This window comes from Mastomys coucha, unplaced genomic scaffold, assembly GCF_008632895.1.
Source record: "Mastomys coucha isolate ucsf_1 unplaced genomic scaffold, UCSF_Mcou_1 pScaffold22, whole genome shotgun sequence".
Taxonomy (NCBI): Eukaryota; Metazoa; Chordata; class Mammalia; order Rodentia; family Muridae; genus Mastomys; species Mastomys coucha.
This window is the reverse complement of record NW_022196905.1, coordinates 166,425,785-166,447,915: the sequence shown is the minus strand read 5'-3', so window position 1 is coordinate 166,447,915 and position 22,131 is coordinate 166,425,785. Positions and strand designations below refer to the sequence as shown.

The 22,131-nt window shown below is 41.9% G+C and overlaps 1 protein-coding gene across 1 annotated transcript in view; it reads left to right on the top strand.

Annotated features, from left to right (window-relative positions):
• Nucleotides 1-22,131, top strand: part of Adam9 (ADAM metallopeptidase domain 9) — a 65,024-nt gene that overhangs the window by 5,354 nt on the left and 37,539 nt on the right. The window contains exons 2-11 of the mRNA XM_031339325.1: nt 3,786-3,883; nt 5,223-5,281; nt 6,984-7,062; nt 11,269-11,345; nt 12,261-12,456; nt 13,843-13,908; nt 15,938-16,009; nt 16,769-16,938; nt 17,851-17,932; nt 18,736-18,869. Of these exons, the coding sequence (XP_031195185.1) occupies nt 3,786-3,883; nt 5,223-5,281; nt 6,984-7,062; nt 11,269-11,345; nt 12,261-12,456; nt 13,843-13,908; nt 15,938-16,009; nt 16,769-16,938; nt 17,851-17,932; nt 18,736-18,869 (1,033 nt within the window). The remainder of the gene's footprint in view (nt 1-3,785; nt 3,884-5,222; nt 5,282-6,983; nt 7,063-11,268; nt 11,346-12,260; nt 12,457-13,842; nt 13,909-15,937; nt 16,010-16,768; nt 16,939-17,850; nt 17,933-18,735; nt 18,870-22,131) is intronic.

The window sequence follows — 22,131 nt, the reverse complement described above, 5'->3', positions numbered from 1 at the left end:
TTTTTTTTTTTTTTTAAAGATGGGTAAATAATGATGCATAAGTCTTAAGACATGTAACAATATACAACACAGTAGCAGAAATTGCATCAAACCCTGGGCTTGAAGGAGGTAGTGGCGGAAATACATTCATTTGGGATTAGTCCTGTGACTAGGTGAGGATAGGTAGTTGGCAAGAGCAGTTAGGTTCTAATTACAGTCATTTCCCTTCAGTACTTGAGGCAAAGGATTATCTCACTCAACCTGAATGTGGAAGGTTTATCTTCTACAGAGAAAGTACAGGAAGGTGGCTATTTGTCTAGGTAATAAGCAGGAAGGAAAGAAGAAAGGTTCACCACAGCCTGGCACTCCTGTTTGTTTGTCTTGTAATTAGGTAGCATTCTTTAAAAGATATTTTTCTCTACCACAGTTGCTTAGATTTCCTTGGAAATGCATAAGAAGACCTGAGAAGTCAGGGGAGTAAAGAACTGATAACACTCTTTCATTTACTAAGTCTCAGAGTAAGTTCCTGGTTCAACTTTGGTTTTTCTTCAGTTTATGTCCCCTAGTGTCATTATTTTTAACAGTATACTTATTCTCTCAAATTCTAATATCAACATTTGTATGCACTACAGTTTATTAAGATCTTTACTTTCATCATGAATGTTCATTCCTGGTGTTTTAATTTTAACTAAAAAGGCCAAAACATTTGAGACAGTCTCTGACTTCATAGCCCTGGCTGTTCTGGAACTTGCTATATAGACTAGGCTGGCCTCAAACTCACAGATTCATCTCCCTCTGCCTCCTGAGTTCTGGGATTAAAAGCTTAAACCACCGCACCTGGCATTCCCAGTGTTTTTTTTTTTTTTTTAAACATAATATTTTTATTAACTATTTGGACTTTCACATCATATACACCCATGACACTCACTTCCCAGTCCTCCCAGGTCTACCTCCCCACCCTTGTGACCACCCACCCCCATCCACAAAACAAAAACAAAAAACAAAACAACAAAACACTCACAAGAGTTGGCTTTTAATTGGAGGCAATACTATATACCACACCCTCAGGTGTTTGGGACACTCTGGCTGTCAGACTAGCCGCGTTTGGGAGAGTAGGATCGAGGAGTGCCACAGTACCCCCACAGGATGCACAGGATGACCCACAACCAAGGGGTTTCCAGCCCACAGCGCCAGTGTTATGAAGGTTAGATGCATTTCCTTTACAGTAAGATGAGAGAAATGATGTTTTGGCTCCCACAGGAAGTATGAATTAGAGAAAGATCCATGCAGGGTATGAACAGGAGATAGGAAAGAAACCAGAGATAAGACTGGAATTCTGAAAAAAAAAAAATAGGAACGAGGATTCCCATGTAGTTAGTATATATTATTTTTGAATGACTTTCGGAATCTTTGTTAGGTGGCTTTTTGTGCATGGGTTTGATGGAGAAGGTGGAATCCCTCAGTCTTTGATAGAAGTCAGTGTCAGAATAACAAGTACTACACGTAGGTTCTCTCAAGGTACTTTAATTTTGAAACCTTAAAAAAAAAACACAATTGATTGTGACATTTGTTTTACAAAACTATAAAACAAGAACAACAAAAAAATTCTTTTAAAATGGAAACCAGTGAACATCATACCTTAAAAGAAAATCAACCAACCAACCAAAACCAAAAAAACAAAACAAAACAAACCAACCAAACAAACAAACAAAAACCCAACCAACCAACCAACCAAAAAACCCCAAAAAACCAAAACCAAAACAAAAACTAGGATCTCACTCTGGAGCCCTGGCTGTCCTAGAACTCTCTGTGGAGACCAGGCTGGCCTTGAACTCACAGAACTCTGCCTGCCTCTGCCTCCCAGTGCTGGGACTAAAGGCGTGTATCACTATGCCTGGCCTACCCTCTATTTTCTTATTATCCACTGTAGCCATCCGGTAAAAGGTTCCCCAGAAGACAGAGCACTTGGTAGGCCAAGACCGTATGCAGTCACATGAACTGCTTTAGCCAGAGCTCTTGAAATATCTGACTGCCCATTAGAACCTTAAGTTTTGTTCTTTTGAAGTGTTTCATTTTTTCCCCTCTGTGTGTTCACTGTAATGAAAATATTTTAATTTTCTTGCCTGTGGCTTAGCCTCTCTCTCCTGTGACAGTGGTTCTGTCAGCATATTTGTTCTTGTCTGTAGTGAATTACTTCAACTTTTTCTTTGAAATAATGAGTCACATCAGGAAGTTGAGAAAAAACGTGTTCTCCTCCCCCCTTTTAAGATAGGGCATTTAGCTCAGGCTGGCTTCAAACAACTTTGTGGCTGAGGCTGACTTTGAACTTGTGCCCTTACTATACCCACCTCCCCAGAGTGCTGGGATTATAAATTTGTCCTACCACACCTGGCTTCAGGCTAGTTTGCTTTAAAAAGGTTTTATTGTTGTTGTTGTTTTTTGTTTGTTTGTTTTTTGTTTTTGTTTTGTTTTTCGAGACAGGGTTTCTCTGTGTAGCCCTGGCTGTCCTGGAACTCACTCTGTAGACCAGGCTGGCCTCGAACTCAGAAATCCACCTGCCTCTGCCTCCCAGGTGCTAGGATTAAAGGTGAGTGCCACCACTTCCCGGCGTTTTTTTTGTTTTTTGTTTTTTGTTTTTTATCATATTCTCCCCCCCAATCCTCCCATATCCACTCCACCTTCCTGCTCCCCCAATGCTTGTCATATTTTTCTTGGATATGGGCTTACTTTTGATCATGTGGGACTTAGTGTCAGTGCCCAACAATGGTACTGTGTTTATCTTGTCACAAATCCCAGAGCTTTAGAATCTCAGGCTGTATGACTGGAGTTCTTAACTGTTAATAGATTTTGTGTAAAATGTCTTTCTGATGGGCTTGTGTAGTTCCTTCAGATGAGACAGTTGGTACTTGTTAGGATATACTAGAGTCAACCTGTTAGATACTGAAAGCATCTTATCCTTCTTATCAACACTGTCCAGCTCTTAGGGGTCATTCAAGATGCATAGGAGGGAGGAAGGGAGAGAGGGTTCATGCACCTGAGCTCTAGCATGACACTCCCCTGTACTAAATCTCATGTTCTTTTGTTTGTGCCTAAGAGTTTAAGACAGATTTATTTTGAGAAAAATGGCGAGAATATACAGATACATAATGTTTGAAAATATTGTTTTACAGACACACACACACACACAGTTCAGACTGGCATCTTTCAGTAAGTATTTTTGAGGATTATATATGAACATCATTCAAGGGGCTGGAGAGATGGCACATTGGTTAAGAGCATTGGCTGCTCTTCCAAAGGACCCAGATTCAGTTCCCAACATCCATATGGTGGTTCACAGCTGTCTGTAGCTCCACTTCCAGTGGATTTGACATCTTCCTCTGTCCTCCGACCTCTGTGGGTACCATGCATGCACATGGTAGTAAACAGACATATATGTAGGCAAAAGACTCATAAAATAGAATAATAAGAACAAATATGAAAATTAAAAAGAAATCACATGAGTATCAGGTAAGTTTTTCAGTGATTTAAACACTTAGGTTTTGTTTTTTTTGGCTTGTTTGTTTTTGTTTTTGTTTTTTTTAAGATGGGGGTCTCATTATGTAGCTCTAACCATCCTAGAAGTCACTATGTAGACCAGGCTGGCCTGGAACTCTCAGAGATCCTCCTGCCTCTGCCTCCCAAGTGCTGAGATTATTAAAATGTCCATTACATGTCTACTGCACCCATCCAAACACTAAGTTTTTATTTCCAGTATTCTGGTACTGTGGAGGTTCACTTTGCTTTATTTGTTGTTCTTTTTGCTGCAGACTTTGAACAGACCGTCCATCTTTCTTCTTATGAAATTATAACTCCTTGGAGATTAAATAGAGAAAGAAGAGAAGCTCCGAGGCCCAATTCAAAGCAGGTAAGTCATATCTTGAGAACTATGAATATAATAAACTTCCAGTTGCTTTTCTTAATGGAAGGTGATCCTTGTACAGTGGTTGGTGTGGGGAGTAATTATTACACGCATCACCTTGTGGCATTGGGATCCAGCGGACAGTATTCTAACAATGACAGTGAGCTCTAGCATCTCTGTTTTTAAGGTCAAAACACCCAAACACAGCAGAACAAGGGGTGTGGAATTCTGTAGTTGAGTTGGGACTCTGCTGATGGGCAGCGGCTTCCCTCTGACAATGAAGATAATCTTTACTTGGTTCGTGATAGACTATTCAAGGATAGCATGCTAATGCTTGGGAATACTTATATTCAAAATTGAGCTTTAATATCAAATACCCTATATGCTGATTTGAAACATTACAAAATGAATAATTGAACTCTAAGGAGATTGGGTGCTGTTCCATTATTGGGGGAACTGTGCATGTAGGCCCTCTGCACCTCCCAGTAATGCTGTCTTTGGGACCAGGCCCTTGTATATGACTTCTTCTGAATTGCAGGGGCACCTGACACACATGTGGTACACATACAGACGTGCTGGCAAAGCACTCATACATGTAAAATAACGTAGGAGGCACAGAAATCTGTGTGCTCATAGATAAGCATCGGGGAAACCAGGAATGTTAGACGTAGGCTAGGGGTGCAGGTAGTTACTGGCCTCCCTCATGACCTTTCTCTCTGTATGACTGCCACCATACCGGGTCCTCCCATAGGCCCCCAAGGTAACACATGTAGCCTATCTTTACAACCCGTCTTCATGAACGATGTCACATGTTACTTTACAAAGAGTTTCCAGGTAGTCATGTCTTAAGCTTTTGTGTGTGTGTATGTGTGTGTGTGTGTGTGTGTGTGTGTGTGTGTGTGTGATGGAGTTAATTATCACCAGGAATCCTTTGCCCAAACCATGCTGTCCTTAAATATGCATGAAATAAACTACCAGGTATCAGACTGCAAGCTTGAGCCAATACCAACTCCCCAGTCATGTTGGACCAGACTTCCTTCTTGCCTCTTGAAGATTGACATTCTGCTGGCTGTGGAGTTTACAGAGACCCATACAAGATAAAATAAATAGATCTAAAACAAATTTAAAAAGAGTAGACACACCTATAGGCAAGTATCCATGATCAGATACTAAAGAGACAGAGATGAATAGAATATCTATTACTTAAGAATACAGTCTACAAACAGTTGCAGTCAGTGCCAAGTTGTTTTAATTTAGGATGAACTTTCCTACCTCTTGGATATGTCGAAGAGTAAGTTACGAGGTTGTGTTTTATCATTGCTTTCTTCCTTCTTTGTTCATGTAGATCTCTTACGTCATCCAGGCCCAAGGAAAACAGCATATTATTCACTTGGAAAGAAACACGTAAGAAAGTTCATTTACTTTGCATTTTTAATTATGTTTTTCCCTCAGCAGTATATTGATTTCTTTTCTAAGTAGATGTTGCTTAGTGGAGCCTGAGCTCTGGAATCAGCAGATTCAGTTTTGCTGACTCCGCGGCACAGTGGTGGGCCTGTAGCTGAAGCCCATGAGGATTTAGGCCGGAGCTGGCAGGCTGTAACTTCTGTAGAAATGTGCAGGGTGGAGGCAGATGCCTAGAGCTTAATTCTTTTCAGATTCACCTTTTTAAAAAAACGATTTATGTATTTATTTTATGTATATGAGTACACTGTAGCTATCTTCAGATACACCATCAGATCCCATTACAGATGGTTGTGAGCCACCATGTGGTTGCTGGGAGTTGAACTCAGGACCTCTGGAAGAGCAGTCAGTGCTCTTAACCGCTGAGCCCCAGATTCACCTGTAGGGAGAATGAAGTATGTATGAGTGAGTGTGTATATGTGTGTGCGAAGGGTGTGTATAAATGTGTATATGAGAGCGTATGTGTGTGTGAGTGTGTAAAAGGGTAGGGCATGTGTGGGAGTGTATATGTGTGTATGAAGGGTATGTATGTGAGTGTGTGTGTGCGTGCGTGAGTATGTGTATATGAAGGGTATGTATGTGAGTGTGTGCGCGTGTGTGTGTGTGCGTGTGTGTGCACGCATGTGTGTGTGCGCGCGTGCGTGTGTATGTGTGTGTGTTTGTGTGTGTGTGTGTGCGCGCGCACATGTGTGTGAGTGTGTGTGTGTGTGTGTGTGTCTGGGATAGCTGCCAGTGCCCCAATGGGGTCAGCTTATGGAAAGACTTGGTTCCATAAGCTTGTCTGAATACTTTTCCCAGAAGACATGACAGAGACACAGCATACAGGAGAAAGAAAACTCAGGACTCTGAGGTTCAAGTATTCCAGGGTCTTCTCTTGGTCACAAGGGATTGCCACCACAAGGCTTCTTGTATTCAAGGGAGCAGAGACAGTTTCACCAAGGCTTTCACTACAGTGGACATGGAGCTAAATTCAGTCAGGGGAGCAGTGGGACTGGGGGAAGCCCTCAGTCTGTCCATCTCTGAACAGGATGGACAGTCGTCCTGGGCGTCCTCTGGCTGTTCTAACTTTCACAAGCACAGTGCGCTCTGAAGCCCTGGCTTTCCACAAGGCCCGGAGATCAACTCTGAGCTACTGCGAATAGTGAGAAAGCCTTGCTTTGCCCTGCTTACACAACTGTTCTCTTGGTGTGAGAGGGAAACATGTCCTCTATCAGTTGACAGCAGACATTTGTCTTCATAAGTAGGTTAAAACAGTGAATGTTTCTTGTTTATATAGTACTTGGTAGGAAAGAATAGGAAATACTTATTTTTCTTATATAAATATGGTAGTGTCAGGCAGCCCAATTTGTTATTTTCTTGTGAGTTATAGCAGAAAAAGTTAAGAGTACTGTTGCTACCAGTGGACATTTTGTGCCAAGAGAGCAAGTCGCATCTTTACATCAGTCAGCTGGTGTTTCAGGCTTGAGTCTGTTGATTAGCTTTTAGTTTTATAGTAGCTCTTTCTTTAAGAAAAAAAAATGGATCACATAAAAGGCTTTTAAAAACTTATTTCTGCCCCTCTCTTCTGGGAATAAAATCTTATGAGCTGTACCCTAGGCCGTCGATGCTGGGTACATTTAAATGGTTTGTTTTATTCCTCTTCCAGAGACATTTTACCTAACGATTTTGTAGTTTATACCTACGATGAGGAAGGCTCCCTACTCTCTGACCATCCCAACGTACAGGTACTTTATTTTCTTCTTGATACTTTGAGAATTTAAAGCCAGCATATATAAAGTGTGTTCTTCTCAGATGCCCTGTTGTTCGTCCCAGCAGACACCTTCTGTATCCTTACAAGATGCCTCTGGAGGAGACTGCTCTTTACTGGACAGCTCTCCTGTACTTAGTAGTTAGAATTTGTGTTTAAAAGATGGGGTGGTGGGGTGGGGTGGTAGTGTTGGGTGGTGGGTAGTGTGGGGTGGTGGGGTGGTAGGGTGGTGAGGTAGTGGAGTGGTAGTGTGGGGTGGTGAGGTAGTAGGTGGTGGTGATGTCTTGAAGACTGAAGGTTTTACTGTTTTGGTAAAATATTATTATTTAAAGGCATATTTTCCTTTTGTTATTCACTTGCTTGTTTTTAAGTATTCTGATGTTCTGATGTTCTTGCTGGCATTCCTGAGGAGGTGTGCTCCTCTCTGTCTCAGGGAACACAACACTCAGGGATAGAGCTGGACTAGAGTCTCCAGTTGGCAGCCGAGCTTGGCCTTGCAGTGTCTTTTCTCCTCGGAGTGTAAACATTTCCAGCTTTGCTCAGGAGGAGGGCGGTTTTATAATCCCCTAGGTGCTTACACAGTACACATTTTTTTTTTCAATCGTTTTTATGAGAAGTCTTTATTCCCATCGATTGTACTATTTCACTTGAACTTTGTGCTGCCTGGCTACATGGAATCATGTGTGTCAGTAGAATCCTTCAAGTGAGCAGGATGCACTACACAAAAACCTAAGGAAGTGCCGACTTCACCCTGTCTATTTCTAGTCTGCTATCTGGTTCCTTTATCTTAGAATGTGAGCATTGTTTAATAGAAAGCTCAGAAGAGATTACATTCACATTGCAGCATGTTCCAGATAAACCATAATCTGTTTTTTCAACCATCCAGAGACTTCTGTGGTAAGAAGCCACAGACCACATGTGATGTCACCTGAGCTGTTACTGCTCCTTCTTAGAGTCTTCTCCATTCCGACACTGTTAAGCTTGAATCCTGGCTCTGGTTCATTGTCTGGAGAAGTTGTAGCAACCTGTTTGTACTTTGGTATCTTCTCTCTAACGTGGAAATAGCAGTCATGACTTCTCAGAGTTACTAAGTAAATAATACTTGAGTGTTTACAAGAGACAGTCTGGCAATTTATAAATAAATACAACTATTATTCACTACTGAGATACTATCTGCTTAAAATTGCAAAAATAGATTTCAACTGTATAGAAACTTCAATAATTTGAGTTTTATAGATTGGTAGTATTTTGATAGATGTTTGAAAAATATCAGGTATGAATATGCAGTATTTCAATTATTTCTTGGTTATTTAGCATTGTTTAGGTAAGTAAAAGTGTGTCTGTAGATTTGGAATACAAAGTAAAACTTCGATGCTCCCATTTCTTTGCATGTAGCTAGATTGTCCCTTGTCATAATAACATACCACTGCATAATAACGTATGCTATAGTTTAGCTTATACATTCATAAACTTTAAATGTTTTCCTCTAGGATTCTACTTCTTTTAAGATTGAAGCAATTCATAAAGCTGTTTTCTGATTGTCACAAGGCCATTTTTTAATAATAAGAAGAATGAGCACATGAGTTGCTGTGTGAAATAGGCCCTCAGATTGTGATAACTGAGGATTTGGGATTGTCTTGGGACCCCGTGGAAAAGCTCACAGCTAGCTCTTAATGCATGGATGCTCTAAGTCTGTGGGCAGATTGCTCGAGGCTACCTGGGCCCTGGGCTCGTGGCATGGTCTGTAGTCGGTCTGCTTTACTGTGCTCTTGTGTTTCCAGTTGTGTACTTTGACATAGCATACTCTAGGCAGTTCTTTACGGCAGCCTTGTAGTATGACTGCCACTTTTGTAAACTTACAAACATGACTTGTGTTTTTGAGGAGTAATGCTGGGGAAGGGAGAATTACTCTCCGTTCTTTGAACGTTTGATGGACTGATCTGACAGAGATTATTAAACAAATGCAGGCTTATTAACACACGAAGGGGAAGGACCGCAGAGTCAATATGGTCACAGCTAGCCTACACAGCTAGCCTGATGTGCTCTCGAGACTCACATTAGGAGCATCCTGGGAGCAGTAACTAACGTGTAGGAGAGCCGTGCAGGCTTGGAGAGCACGCAGCGACCTGGGACAAAGTCCACTGGCCTTAGATCAGGCAGGGGTTTGTTCCCGTGCCTCTGTGGACCGAACAGAGAGCAAGAGTGTGGGACAGCAGAGCTTTGCCCCAGTGTGTTGACAGACTGCAGGTTCTCATCCCATACATCATCTCTGAGCAATGACATTTTAGTACAAGTGAAGGTATTGGCTCTTTCTTGGCAGATCTGGTCACATAGATAAGGTAACTGCAGCAGAGCTAAATTGAGTGCTGTGGAAATACTTAATAAAGTCAGGTTATTAAGCAAATGTCATCGGCTTGTTAGATTGCAGGGTCACCTGTTAGGACTGGCCAGCTTTGCTGTTCTCAGTGTGTTGTATCGGTGATATATTCCACCCAGAGTCCTGCTGTATAATTGTTAACAGGGGTCAATAACTAGGTAAGGGTTTGGCTTCTGGGATTTTCCTCTGGAAGGTTACTACTGAAAAAGGTACTATTTTAACTTTTAAATTTAGAGTTGTGTAAACCCCTCCACTCTTTAAGTTTTTGTTATTTAGTTCCAGGGTTTAGCATCTGCTTCAGAGCTGTTGTTACCATGAGGGCTGTCATGTGATCATGTTCGCTTTGTGTGTGGGCATAGATTCAGGGATTCTTTCTTTCCATACATGTGAGAGCTTTTGTAGACCTTCTGTCCTTTGTCAGTATTTAAGACAATGGTTCTCAGCCTTCCTAATGCTGCAACCCTTTAATATAGATCCTCATTTCATTGCTACTTCATAATTATAAAGTTGTTACTGGTATGAGTCATAATGTAAATATCTGATATGCAGGATATCTGATATAGGACCCCTGTAAAGGGTTGTTTGATCCCCAAAGGGGTCATGACCCATAGGCTGAGAATGGCTGACTTAAGAGATCTTTCTATGTAAGAATAGTAACTCTTTGTTATGGAACGTACACATATTTCCTTCTGGTTTTTCTTCCTTCTTCTGAGGGCCTTATGTTTATATATATCTCTTCATGTAGATGCTTATAGTTTTTAATATAGTAAAGGTGTTTAGTTTTTTTCTTTAATTGCACTTAGATATTCTTTTTACTCTTATTACTTTGGGGGTGGAGTCTAACTGTGTGTCCTGGAACTCTGCCTCCTCCTGCTTCAGTCTCTTGAGGGATCACCATGCTGAATGCACCCAGGTTTTGAGTGATAGGCAGGGAGGTTTTCTCTCTAGCCATCTACCTAGGTTAGAGATACTTACTCACATTTTCTTGAACATTTCATATGCTTTCAGTTTTCCCATTTTGATTTTTGATACATCTGGAATTTGTTCTTATATAATACAGATTTTACTCTTTTCCATGTGTCTCTTCAGTGGATAGCAGGCTTTTGCCCAGTGTGCTCAGATGTGCTGGTAGGTGTACCACTGTATGTCCATGGGTCTGTTGACAGACTTGCTTGTAGGCCCGGATGTCAGTGCCATCCTGTTTACTCACTGGGCCTGATGTGCCTCTTCATGTCTGCTAGGGTAGGAATTCCTAGCCGTGACTTTCTAGTATGGTGTTTTGGGTCTCTTACAGGTAGCAAAATGTCATGGTGCTCAGAAGTTTTTCTGTTGTTGAGTGATACCGACTTTTGCATTTTTAGCTAGTTACTTTCTTGCCCAAAATTAAGGGTAAAGGCACTTAGTCCTTATGAGATAGCTACATAATATGTTATTGTAACTAATATGCCTCTGGGAGAGGAGAGAAACTTACAGGATGCTGACAACCATCTCCTATGCAAAATGCCTCACTCCCCGTGGAGCCTTCTCAGTCCTCAGCAAGGTCCTTCCTCAGTTGCCTGTTGACTTTCCCTGGGCCAGCTGTGACTTAAAATGTTAACTGTTCTGTTTCTGGGCTGAAAGGTCACGGGGAGGGCTATTGTCGCTGGCAACCTCTGTGTACTTGTTCAGGTGATAGCAGATCATGTCCAGATAGTCCGAAGCATGCCTTCGGTGGTGTTTTGTAGGTTATCAACTTCAGGATTGCAGTGTCTGGATGGTTTTGAGCAGCCTGGCAGTATTTGAAGAGCATGTGTGTTTTTCTTTTAGAACCATTGTCATTATCGAGGCTATGTGGAGGGAGTGCAGAATTCCGCAGTTGCTGTGAGTGCCTGCTTCGGACTCAGGTAAGGACTCCTGCTTTTCTGCCCTCACTCCTGCCCTCCCATGCCCTCTGTGTTCCAAGCTGAGTCCTCTGGTGTTTAGCTGAGTTGGATTCCTTTCGTGTTACTAAATACCTTTCCAGCTATGCTTCAGCTATTCTTGGGATATTTGTCTAGGAATGCCTAGTAATTGACCAAGTATAATATCCAATGGGAGGAGTACTTTTTCTTTTTCTTTTTCTTTTTTTTTTTTGAGACTACAAAAAATTTGCTATCTGAAACAAAATACATTTTAAATTTCTATAGTACTTTGTAAATTTTTCTTCTGTATTATTTCATGCAATTCTCACAGTGACATAAAAAGGTCTTACTGTTATCATATTCAGAAAAGCAAACAAGGGTTAGTGAAATCCTGTCCCTTGCCAGTGAAGTTATAGTATTGCTGTTGTTGTTGCGGAAAGATCCTGGTTGGTCGATTGCACAGTCTGTTGAACTAATAGATACAACTTTTCATCCCTTTCATCAGCTATACTTGATGGCTCCCATGTCTTCATTGAAGAAACGACTCCTAAATGGTTACTATGTGCCAGGCAGTAGTCTTAAGTATTTTCTGCATCTTGAATAATTTAATGAGAACAGTTCTGGGTAGATTGTGCACTAAGGCAGAGGATAAGTCACCTGCTGAGAGTTCTGGGCTCGTAGAAAAGGCACTCTGGGCTCAGATTCTGGTGCCAGGTCCAGCCTTCCCTCTCAGCTGCTCTGCAGCCTCCTGTCGGAGCTAAGCAAGCGGAGGGTCAAAAGCTGACCTTTGCATGTGCTGGACTCTGCACTGCGCTATAGCTCCCTCTGTGTTTAGAAACTAGGACCTAAATTCAGTTTCTGATTCATGTCCTATATTTCTTTTTCCTTAACAATGATTTGTGTCACCCCAATGTTTAGAGGATTGCTGCATTTGGAGAATGCCAGTTTTGGAATTGAACCACTGCACAACAGCTCACACTTTGAGCACATATTTTACCCAATGGATGATGTCCACCAGGAGCCTCTGAGATGTGCAGTCTCTAACAGGGACGCAGAGAAGGAAGCCACGCAGGGGGATGAGGAAGAGCATCTGAGTGTGGCTCACCTGCTGCGTGTAAGGAGCAGTAGACTCTTCTGGGCTCAGGCCGTGTCTTTCTCCAGCTACATCTGTTGTGTTCAGACCCACGGCATGAGAAGATGAGAATGTGTAGTTCTGGTGACTGAGAGGAGGGCAGTCTGAAAATATTTTTTTAAAGATTTATTTACTTGCTTTATGTATGTGAGTATGATGTTACTGTCTTCAGACACATCAAAGGAGGGTATTGAATCTTATTACAGATGGTTGTGAGCCAACATAGCTGGGGATTGAACTCAAGACCTCTGGAAGAGCAGTCATAACTGCTGAGCCATCTCTCCAGCCTGGGCAGTCTGAATTTTAAGGGCTTAAATCTTAGGCAATGATCCTATTAGTTGTTTGTGTAGTCATTACACTCTTGCTCAGAACAGAGAAGGTTTCATTCAGATATCTCAGGCTCTAGGGGCAGAAAGAGGGAGGGATGGAGGGAGGGAGACACAGAGAGACAGAGACAGGGGAGAAAGGGAGAGAGAGAGAAAGAAAGAAAGAGAGACAGGGGAGGGAAGGATAGAAGGAGAGAGGGGAGAAGGGAGGGAGAAATGGAGGGAGGGAGGGAGACAGAGACAGACAGAGATATAGCTATTTGAATTTAAGATAATTACCTCAGACAGCATTCAAGGACATTCAGGCCCCTGCTGTGGAGGCTCCTTACAAGTGCCCTGGATGCTCAGGATGTAGGCCTGTTATGGCTCCCTGGGCCGGCTTAACTCAGCTACAGGCTTCTCCTCTGCCATGGATGGCAGGCAGTGTGGCGCACCACATGGCACATGATGGATGATGCAGGGTTTTTGTTTTTGCTTTGTTTTGTTTGTTTGTTTTTGAGGTCTTTCCTCAAAAACCTTTGAGGTTTGATTAAGAGGTCTTTCCCATGGTGCTGGCGTAAGGTGTATTTTTAAATCAGCTGACACCTGACATGACATTACTTCATCACCTTTTCTTCCCTAAACTTGTCAACAGTTGGAAAGCTGTTAGGTGTTTGCTTATTCTCTTTTATATGAATGTCTTAAAAGGTTGGACAGAAGCCATGTTTGTATACTGGCGACCCTCCACCTTTCCCTTTCAGGGTTCAGGATTACCACGGTAATCACATTTTCATTAAAATTTGTATGTATATGTATTTTAATTAAAAAGAAAGCAACCCAGCAATACTGCTGCTTTGAAGACATAGACACCCATTTTATCTTTAGAGCTCTTAAAATAGCAGCCAACACTTTTTTGTTTTATTTACATAGCTCTGCTAAGTAAAACAGTTTGTAGTGTTTATGGGTGTGAAATCCCATGACTAGCTTAGGTCTGACTGTTACTCATACAGAGCGTGTCTGGTCCTCTAACCCTTTCCGCTTTCTGGTGCTTGTGTTTTAACAGAGAAGAAGAGCTGTCCTACTCCAGACCCGCTATGTGGAGCTGTTCATTGTTGTAGACAAGGAAAGGGTAGGAATTGCTGGCTTCTTTTCCCTTTTGCATGAAAAAGCAGTTGAGAAGTAACTTACAAAGGAAATACAAAGAGAATAGTTATGTCAACCAAAATTGTGCATTAATTAATTGATTAAGTTATCAATAGGGTCTTACTATGTCTTGAGCCCCTAATCTTCTGGCCCAAGTCTCCCTAGTCCTGGAAGTATGGGCGTGCACTCATGGCCCTTTAGCTTTCTCCATAAACCTAAAGGAGACAGGGCACCCTGCTCTTTGTGGTGACTGCCTAATGCTGGATTTGTCTGTCACACAGCCACTTAGGGTCCTGAGAGCTTTTCAGATTACTTACAGGCTGTGGCTGCGGCTGGCTCCTGAGGTGGGTTCACCTTGTGCTCCGGAAAGCGCCTCCTTACCCTCAGGCGGGGGCTGGGCCTGGCCTGCTTTAGAGCACTTGGTATTTTCAGGGTACAGGAGAGCAACAGCACTTTCTATATTTGTCCTTAAAGACCAAGCTACTGCTTTACTTAGAGATACTGCGTCTTCAGCTACTACAGGATAATCAGTTTCTGATGTGGCTCCTAAATAATTTAACACATAGATTATTGGAAATGTCCTGGGCAACTTTTATCTTTTCTGTTTGTATGAAAAACTATTTATAGAAACTATTTCATTGGCAGGTCTTTTTTTTGTAAGCCATAGAGAACATTTTGAAGATCATTATTCCTGGTTTTTAAAGTCTCTGACTGTGTGTAGGTTGGTAAGAGCCCTGCTTAGTCAGAGCCACACATACACTTGGTGTGTTATGACCCCAGTGGTAGAAGAACAGGGCAAGGAGAGCCAGTATGAACCTGCTCCAGCTGCATTCGCAAAGTTGTGTAGAATGTCTTGGACAAGTGGCAAAAATAGAGATTAAAGTGTTTTTCTCTATCATTCTCTCCAGATAGACTGGTTATTTTCATATATGAAATGGTTCAGAATAAAAGCGGTCCCGTTCTCACCAAGCTCTGTTAAATACAGGGTCTGCTGAACAGTTGCAACCACAGAGTCTGTTTTTAAGACCTTTGTCATGGAGTGAAGTCACAAACTCTGTAAGATTTTTTTTGTTAGCAAGTAGGTTATTTAAAATAACATTAAAATAGACATGCTAATTTAGCCAGATATAGAAAAATAGGATGCATAAAATATTTTGTTTAACATGGTAAAATTTCTTTCTCTATATCTTTCTCTAACCACATACAAGTTTTGAACTAGTGATCCTCAACTAATCTCTCATTATTACTTTCGAGTAGGGTCTAGAAATAGTTTATTGTTGATGTCATTAGCCTAAGAGATAAAAGATTAGGAAATTTATTAGTTTTTCATTCTTTTATCTAAGATTTTTGTTTAAGATTATACCTTTGTGAACATTTGAGAATACTTTGCATTAAAATCAGTGAAAATAACATTGAGAAGAAGATTTATTCTAAAGTTACATGCATTCTAAGGAAAGTAGGACTTGAACGCATTATTCTTCCTTCCCTCCTGATTACTGCTAAGTGTGTCCCTTAGTGTGTTAGTTACTTGTGGGTTGAAGCACCCAGGCTAAGGTACCTTGCGGAAGGGGTGTATATTTTGGTTCATGGTTCCTGAGGGTTAGATCCATCGTGGTGGAGATGGCATGGCAGCAGGTGGTAGGCATGGTGGCTGGAGCTCGGAGCTGAGAGCTCACATCTCTACTGGCAATCAAAGCAGAGAGAGCGAACTGGAAATGAGGAGAGGATTTTACATATGGAGATCACCTCGCCTCCAGTGACATACTTCCTCCAGCAAGTCCCCACTGCCTAACATCCCCAAACAGCCCCAGGACCAAGCGTTCAGACGCCGGAGACGATGGGCAACATTCCTCATTCAAACCACCACAGTGGAATCGGTTCATTTGAAATGCTGGTCGGTGTCTGGGTGCCTCCTTTTTTGGTTCGGAGGAAATCCTTGGGGTTTGCTCTTCAGTGTAGGCATTGCAGGTGTCTTTCTTTGCATGTGATCATGCTTTCCCTCCTTCGTCTTTCAGTATGACATGATGGGACGGAACCAGACAGCCGTGAGAGAAGAGATGATTCGCTTAGCTAACTACCTGGATAGCGTAAGTTGTATTTCTCTTCTGTGCTTGCCCTCACACAGTCTCAGAGCAGAATTCAAAATGTGTTATTTTTGAGCTCTGTCAGGTATATAAATGTTTGTTCTGCAAGTTTTCAAATAATGTTTAAAAATAAATCAGAGATGTAGCTAAAGGGAGCAGAACAACATGTTTCATGTCCGTCAGTGTCTGCCATATCTTCAGAGTACATGGGGAAGGTGCACTGAGGATTATGAATGGACCTTTGCTTTCCTCATTTGAAGGAATAGTGTTTTTAATAATACTGCTGCTGCTGCTGCTGGTGGTGGTGTGTGTGTGTGATATATAGAGAGACAGAAATAGAGACACATAGACACAGAAACAGACTGAAAAAGGAAAGTCTTGTCATAAAATTTATTCAAAACTTTTAAGTTTCTCTGTTTGTCAGATTTTATAGTGGGAATAAGATGGAATTTGAATCTTAGTTCTCTGTCCTTGCTGGGCAAAGGATAGATTTTCATTCTGGGGAAGGGAATCCTGTTTTTAATTTTATTGGCTATATTCCTTCATAAGTATTTTAAAAGTATTTTTTTTTTCCACTGGATGTGGTGACACACATCTGTAATCCCAAGACTCAAGTGACTGACAGAGGTTCAAAGTCATCCTTAGTAACACAGAAAATTCAAGACCAGCTTGAAAACTGAGGTCTGTCATAGCCAACTCCCCATTTTGTCTCATGTTCTTAATATAATTTATGTATTCATCTTATTTCTGTTTCTTCCCCAGATGTACATCATGTTAAACATTCGAATTGTGTTGGTTGGACTAGAAATTTGGACAGATAGAAATCCTATCAGTATAATTGGAGGAGCTGGAGATGTGTTGGCCAACTTCGTTCAGTGGCGGGAAAAGGTTCTTATAACGCGTCGGAGACATGACAGTGCACAGTTGGTTTTGTAAGTGCTTTAAGAAAGTGCTATGAATGGAGTGATCAGAACAGTGACTTTTTGCTACTTTAGTTGCAGTGTTATTACATTCTCTTACAGGTAGAAGCATTTGTGTCTGACTTGTTCCTGTCTTTACCCCATGTCTTTCTTCTTTTCTCATCTTGTTACAGCATATTTTATAATTATTTTTTGTGAAAGATTATATACAAGGAAAAATATTTGATTTCTTTTTTTTTTTTTTTTTTTGGTTTTTCAAGACAGGGTTTTTCTGTGTAGCCCTGGCTGTCCTGGAACTCACTCTGTAGACCAGGCTGGCCTCGAACTTAGAAATCTGCCTGCTTCTGCCCCCAAGTGCTGGGATTAAAGGTGTGTGTCACCACTGCCCGGCTTTGATTTCTTGCTGAAGACATTTTCACAGAATTAGCATAGAGTTTAAAGATCATCTCACTTTGAACTCTGATTATCCTAACTCACATCTGAAGTTTTTTTTTTCCCCCCTAGTGTTTTATAACCATCTTAGACAGTTTGGCTAGGTATAAAATTCTGGGCATAGAAGTTGTTTCTTTTTACAAATTTGAAGGTAATCCCTTGTGAAAATATTTATTGTGTTGTTGTCATTCTTGATTAACAGTTTTTAGATAAATACATATAATACAGTTTTAGAAATATTTTTAACCCAATAGATCACCACCACCAATGAACAACCCGAATGTGGCTTTTGTATACAAAGACATCATCATTTTCAAAAGATTATGTTTGTAATACTAACCTCATGCTCTCAAAATAAAGTGCTATTTATTTTTGTCATTTTTCTTCTACTTTCTGTAGGTTTTGCCAATATGGTTACGATTAACTGTAGAAACAGGACTAATATGTTTCTTTTTCCTCAACTACATCTTATTACTTTACATTTTCATTTAGGAAGAAAGGCTTTGGTGGAACAGCAGGAATGGCGTATGTAGGAACAGTATGTTCAAGGAGCCACGCAGGTGGGATTAATGTGGTATGTTGTTCTTTCCGCACAGTTTTGGAGATAGGCATTAGGACAGTCCACAGCCTCTGTTGACTCAGCGCTCCTCCGATCCTTACAGTAGAAGTTTGTATGTTAGGAAGGATACAGTAGTAGTAGCATATGTGTTCTTTTCTCTAGAGACTAGGTAAAATTTTTAGTATTTACTACATGTTCTTATCTCTCCAAGTTTTCTTTTCTGTTGCTGTGATAAGCACCATGACCAAAAGCAGCTCAGAGGAGGAAGGGTTTAGTTGGCTTTCACTTCAGGTACATCATTCAGGGAAGTTAGGGCACAGACTCAGAACAGCAGAAACTACCCAGGATTGCAGTGTGCTGGCTCTCTGGCTAATGCACAGGTAGCTTCCTTACGTAGCCAGGACCCCATGCCTGGAACTACCCACAGTGGCTGGCCCTTGTGGATCCATTGATAAACAAGAAGATGCCTCATAGACATATGCAATCCAAACAGTTCTTCAGTTGAAGGGCCCCTCTTTCCAGGTGTGTCAGAATGACCACAAAATTAACTAGCATAGTATTTTTTTATGAATGAGGAAATAGGTTCCATTTTAAAGAAATCAGTTTGCTTTGTCACAAGCTACAGGGAATGGTCTGTTGATGCCTGATTATCAGCACATGAGTCACTCTGGATTCTTATTAGAGTGTTGCATATAGGGCTGGCACTGGACACTTAGACTGACATAGAGTTGGCATTGTAGTAGACAGATTGCCTTTTGACAAAGAAATAATCTGACATGGAAAACATTGTCTAATTGCACCTTCCTATATTTGTACAGTTTGGGCAAATCACTGTGGAGACATTTGCATCAATTGTTGCTCATGAATTGGGACATAACCTTGGAATGAATCATGATGATGGGAGAGAGTGTTTCTGTGGAGCAAAGAGCTGTATCATGAATTCAGGAGCATCGTGAGTAACTGAGCCTTTTCTGTCTCTTAGTATGATAGTGTTGATCAGTGTGTGTGTGTGTGTGTGTGTGTGTGTGTGTGTGTGTGAGAGAGAGAGAGAGAGAGAGAGAGAGAGAGAGAGAGAGAGAGAGAGAGACTGTTTGTCTGTTGTCTGTCTGTCTGTTTGTGTAGGGCATATTACATGTGTGCAGGTACTCAGGAGGGCATAAAATACCCTGGAGCTGAAGTTTCAGGCAGCTGTGAGCCGCTCAGTGTGGGTGCTGAGAGCTGAACCTGGGTCCTCTAAAAGAAGGGCAAGAGCTGCTAACTGCTCTCTCACCTCTCCAGCTCCAGAGCAGTATCTCCTAAGTCTGGGTTACTGATGTCTGGGTTTTCAAAATAGGAAGCCTTGTTTGTTATTCTCTGAAATATAGCAGTGAGAGGTGCACTTTTTTCATTTAGTCCTACCAGACAGCTTTGCAGGTACAGTTTATTAACTGCATCATCTGCAATGCAGTCAACAGACCAAAAGAGTATGAGGACACGAACAGACATCTTGCTAGGTTCAGTGCTGTTGGGGTTAGACTGAAGGATTCCAAGAACAGTTGCCTGATGAACCAACCCTTGCTTACAGTAGCCATTCTCCTGGGTCTGTCTCCCTAGTGCTGGGACCTTGAACACGTGCTATATAGAGAGCCAAAACTCTTATTGTTGAGGTACCCTCTCCAGCTCAATTCTCTCCTAGCTTCATGCCATTATGTCCTCCTCCTCTTAAAAAAATACATGGAATCCATTAGTGCTGCCTGTTTGTGCACGGATGTGGGCCATCCAGTCTCTGGAGCGTGGGCTACCTACTGATTACCACACCCTAGCAGAAGATACCCATCCCCTCCCTTCCCCAGCAGCGGCTACATGCCAGTAGCTCCTGAGCTAGGGCTGTGTAGGCCCTGTGGGCTCTTCTCCTTTTTGTGCTGGAATTTTGAGTGTGTGTGTGTGTGTGAGTGTGTATGTAAGTGTGTATGTGAGTGTGTGCGTGTGTGTGTATGTGAGTTTGAGTGTGTATGTGTGTATGTGAGTGTGTGTGTGTGAGAGTGTGTATGTAAGTGTATATGTGTGTGTGCATGTAATGCAGCTGTTATTGGTTCATGAGAGTGATAGCCATGTCATAGCCAGAAGACAGTGTTTCACAGTACTCTTTCTCGTCCTCTGCCTCTCACGTTGTTTCCTCCCCCACTTGTACAGTGTTTTTCAACCTCAGGCTACAAGTAGGGATGATACATTGCTGCAGCGAGTAGGGATGATACATTGCTGCAGCGAGTAGGGATGATACATTGCTGCAGCGAGTAGGGATGATACATTGCTGCAGCAGTAGGGATGATACATTGCTGCAGCTAGGATTTGTATCATGACCACTATTCTCAGCATGACCAGCTATAATTACAACTTTGTATTCATTGCTGCCTTCTACAAGAAGAGTCCCCTGCCATGATTCAGGGCAGCACAAACCTGTGTGCAGACACTCCCCCGTGACCCCAGAACCTTCCCAGAAGTAGCCTTTTGACCAGGTTTATAGTGTTAGGCGTGCAAGCCTCACACCTGACCCCCATAATGGTCCTGCCACTGCTGTACTGGTCGGCATGTGTTGACTGGCAGGTGGCTTATTGTGGTGTGTGGTGTCCGGGGCTGAGAAAGACCCTTGGTACTGTTTGTCTGCCTGAAGCTCCCCGTGCACCTTCCACCACGGTGAAGGTCATCCACTGGCAGGCAGGTTTTAGGTCAGTTGAAGTTTGGTTTCTCTGTGTCCCACAACCAATAATGTATGGCATCTTCAGAAGTGGGTTCTGGTGGGCATCCTGGATAATGGTAATAGCCTGTCTGGTTTGGGGGCCTCTTGGACCTTTCTGACCAATTACTTGTAGGGAAGTAGCCTGCGTCCCTTTTCATTTGATAACCTGTGTCCTCTAGGAATAGCATTGATCACCCCTGTATTCAAACACACATTCCTTCTTTTTAAATATAATTTAAAATTAGCTTTCAAAATAGTGGGTTTCCACCAGTGTTTCCTGCATCCTTTATCTGGTTCACACAGTCCTCATTTCTTCCTCTCTGCCATCCCTGCTGCTTAAGCCTTAGTTGCTCGGTATATCCACCCCTTCTGTTACACGTGTTCTTTTATCTTCTTCCACTAAGATGTCTCTCCTCCCTTTTTCAGGGACGTGTCTTAAATTTCTTACCTCCATCCTCTGTGCCTGGATTTCTTGTAGACAGGATAAATTTTGGGTTGAAAGTTTTGTGGGTGGGTTGGTGTATCTATTACTCCACTGGGGTTCCTGCCTGGCCACAGGAGGCTGGCCTCTTCAGGTTCCATATCCCCAATGTAGTGAGTCACAGCTAAGGTCACCCTGAGCAGCCTGCTATCCTAGGGGTACCTCCATTTTCCTGCTGCTTCTTCCTGATCTCTATCAGACCTGAGACTCCATACAGTTAGCTTTCTTTCCCTCACCCATCTTCCCTGCTGGCTGAGCCCCTGGGCCGAGCCAAGCTACCCTGAGCAGCCTGCTGTCCTAGGGGGACATCCATCCTCTTACCACATCTCCTCCACCTCCGTCAGACTCCTGAACCATACAAGATTCAGTTTCTTTCTGGTGTATGTAGTAATTCAGTTTTCCCGGCACCCATGTGTTGAAGATGCTATGTTTTCTCCAATGTATATTTTTTGGCAATTCTGTCAAATTTCTTATTGTGTGTTTAGACTAGAGCATCCTGTATCTGGGCCCTCTATTCTGTTCCATAAGTCTCCATGCTGCTTTTGTGTCAGCACCATGCTATTCTTACTACTGTGGCTCTGCAGTGTATCTTGAAGTCAAGCATATTGACTCCTTTACAAGTGTTCTTTTTGCAAAGGATTGCTTTGACTATCTGGCATTTTCTGTGCTCTCATATGATTTTTCAGATTGATTTTTCTGTTTCTGTCACTGGAACTTTGATTGAGATTACATTGACTCTCTAGCTTGATTTTGGAAGGCTATTTTCACAGCATGATTTTTCCAATCCATGCACGAGAGGGCTTTTCATCTTAGAGTGGCTTCAATTTCATTCTTCAGGTTTTTAAAGTTTTCCTTATAGACGACTTTCATTTCATTGGTTAGGGCTCTTCTAATGTATTTTATATTTTGAGGCTATTGTTAATGAGATTGTTTCCTGATTTTTTTTTTCTCAGTATGGTTGTTACTGGTATATAGGAAGGCTGGTGTTTTTTTTTTTTTTTTTTTTTTTTTTTTTTT